Raw genomic sequence first — 2850 nt, 5'->3', positions numbered from 1 at the left:
GTGGCCAGCAGGTCGAGGGAGGTGATTCTGCCCCTCTACTCCGCTCTAATGAGACCTCACCTGGTGTACTGTGTCCAGCTCTGGAGCCCTCAGCACAAGAAGGACATGGAAGTGTTGGAGCGGGTCCAGAGGAGGGCCACAAAAATGATCCGAGGGCTGGAGCACCTCTCCTATGAGGACAGGCTGAGGGAGTTGGGCTTGTTCAGCCTGGAGAAGAGAAGGCTGCGGGGAGACCTGATTGCGGCCTTTCAGTACCTAAAGGGGGCCTATAGGAAAGATGGGGAAAATCTTTTTAGTAGGGCCAGCAGTGACAAGACAAGGGGTAATGGTTTTAAACTAAACCAGGGTAGGTTTAGACTAGATATAAGGAAGAAGTTCTTTACAATGAGGGTGGTGAAACACTGGCACGGGTTGCCCAGAGAGGTGGTAGAGGCCCCATCCCTGGAAGCATTCAAGACCAGGTTGGACAGGGCTCTGAGCAGCCTGATCTAGTTAGCGGTGCCCCTGCTCCTGCAGGGGGGTTGGACTAGACGACCTCTAGGGGTCCCTTCCAACCCAAAACATTCTATGATTCTATGATAATCATCACCTTTGCTTTCTGTATTACTTATTCTGAATAAATAGCAACATAAGCAGACAGCAAACTTATTCCCAAGGTTCTCAAAGACCACACACGCAGAAAAGACACCTGAAGCAGAATACCCTAAAATGAGGCCTGTTGTCTCAACACAGGAGTGTGTGATTCCTTTACTTGAATAAATACAAATTGCAAAATTTAAGTTTTAAGTTGTCTTGTAAACACAGTATTCCCAAGCACAGCATTTTATTTAGAAAGCGTATTCACTACTGAATCACCAACTAATTCCTGAAAGGATGTTCCACGCATGCCTCCTTATCAAAGTAAAGATCTCTGTCTAATCTGTGAAGTATGATGCGACAGTTTGGTATTTTATGGAAAAGAAATGAGCTCCTTCTGTCTGTTCACTGTCCCTCAATCTGAACACACACAAGTCAAAATGCAAACATTATTAAGACGATTTTTACTTACAAGAGCAGTCAGAGCTACTCTTCATCCTACAGACCCTATGCATTGCACAATGTTTGCCTGAGTTTAAGAAAGTGGTATCAAGTCTTTGGTTCATCTACACACTGCAAGTGCCCTTCCACCACCACTGATTTCATTTTAAGTAATGGGAAAGGCCCTTATTTGGTCAGAAGAGTGCCCAGGTCGCAATTTCACTGCACCACTACACTGCTGCACATTATTAGAGTGGTCCCGTTCCCATAATCAAGATGCCACATTTCACACAACAGGTTTCTTGATCCCTATGCTTATTCCACAGAGTTTTACGAGTTGTGCTTTCATTAACTGCTTTTAGCATTTAAGTTCTCTAAACGGAGGGAAAATGCTAAACATATTAGCAACTATACGACTCTCTCAATGTGATATGAACACTCACAGGGGAGGGTTTCTTCCTCATCTCAAAGGTCCGGGTAGCACCAAAGCTGAGTGAGGCAATGACAGGATTTTTTCCCAGTGATGGTTCATCGTCACTGTGCCAGTCTACGCTATCCTTCTCATTTCGGTAGAGGTTGCAGAGAAGAGAGTTGAAGGTATAGCCAGTGGACTCTTCAATGCGCTCCTTTAGCATGGTCAGCACAGGATGCCACTGTAATCAGCACAGCAGGAGCAGGGTAAACACAATGAAGACAGGCCAGCAGCAGATAACATCAGGACACAAGGGGAAAACTACCAAGAAACACAATATACTGCACTTTAATCACAATAAACTCGAAATCAAACAAATGCCTCTGAAAAATTATGATTATGTTTTTAGTAAAGCTGAGGAATGGGTTTTCTGCAAAATATGCATATGTTACCTATCCCTCAATACTAAATCATCTCTTAAAACTACGAAGCCAGTCTGCCTTTCATACTAATGTAGCCAGCCACGCCAATTAACTGAAAGGTGAGAAAATAGATAGAGTAAAATCTGCTTGAACTGACCATGGATAAATATTGGGAGTTCTTAACCAAGACAAAAAGCATGCAACTTCTCCCATGCATACCTGTTTTTTTAACCTCCTGGCCAAGCTAGAGTTGTTTAACACGGGGCTCTGATAACATTGGAGTTACTTGGCCATTGCTGGTGGGCATAGTGCATCCAGAAAGCTGCAATCAGTGACTAAATGACACACTCTCAATCGCCTGCAGCTGTTGACACAGAGCAAGAGACAACGGTTGGCCTAACACCGTCACAGCATAGCCCTCTGTCCCTGCTCTGTTGGTACAGCTTGTTGAGCCCAACTCATCACCTCTTGGGGTTTTGACTTCGACATTTTAACTTTTCAGTGGTTCGCAAAACCAGTGTCACATGCCCTGAATTTCATCCTTCCCTTTGCTAACATCTTGCTGAGCACATAGCCCATGGCAGCTCTGCACATTCCATTACAACTCAGTCCAGTGAATCGTTATTTAATGTTATAAACTTACATCACGACTTTCATCTGTCAGAGTGCTTTTAAGTACTACATAAGTTTAAAAAAAAAGCCAAAGCAATGTAGGCCAGAATTTTTGCCTGTTATATAAGCAGAAACACAGATCAAGAGAGGATAAAGGACTAATTCCAAACCTTCCAGTGCATCACTGTCAGAAGGAGGAACAGACAGCAGGTATTCACCTCTAATAATCAAGTCTGCACTGTCTTCTTTTCATACTTACCCGTGTTTAAGGGGTTTTTAACCTATTGGCTACACTGCAGAAACCTCAACATACCAGCTAGAAATACCCCTAATCAAGAAAGATAAGTCACCCCTTCAATGACTAAGAATCATATGGATAATGAATTA

The 2850-nt window shown here is 43.5% G+C and overlaps 1 protein-coding gene across 6 annotated transcripts in view; it reads right to left on the bottom strand.

The window, feature by feature from the left end:
- ALKBH3 (alkB homolog 3, alpha-ketoglutarate dependent dioxygenase) overlaps positions 1–2850 on the bottom strand; it is a 24371-nt gene that overhangs the window by 11616 nt on the left and 9905 nt on the right. For 5 of the 6 annotated variants that reach the window (XR_004843144.1, XM_035902916.1, XM_035902915.1 and 2 more), the window contains one exon: positions 1461–1670. The exons of the other annotated variant lie outside the window; for it this stretch is intronic. Coding sequence is in view for 4 of the 5 variants with exons in the window: in XM_035902916.1 (XP_035758809.1) it covers positions 1461–1670 (210 nt within the window). In the remaining variant the exon portion in view is untranslated. The remainder of the gene's footprint in view (positions 1–1460; positions 1671–2850) is intronic. 6 annotated transcript variants of the gene reach the window in all.

The sequence above is a fragment of the Egretta garzetta genome, unplaced genomic scaffold (assembly GCF_000687185.1).
Source record: "Egretta garzetta isolate BGI_Z169 unplaced genomic scaffold, ASM68718v1 scaffold329, whole genome shotgun sequence".
NCBI lineage: Eukaryota > Metazoa > Chordata > Aves > Pelecaniformes > Ardeidae > Egretta > Egretta garzetta.
This window is presented reverse-complemented; position numbering and strand designations above follow the sequence as displayed.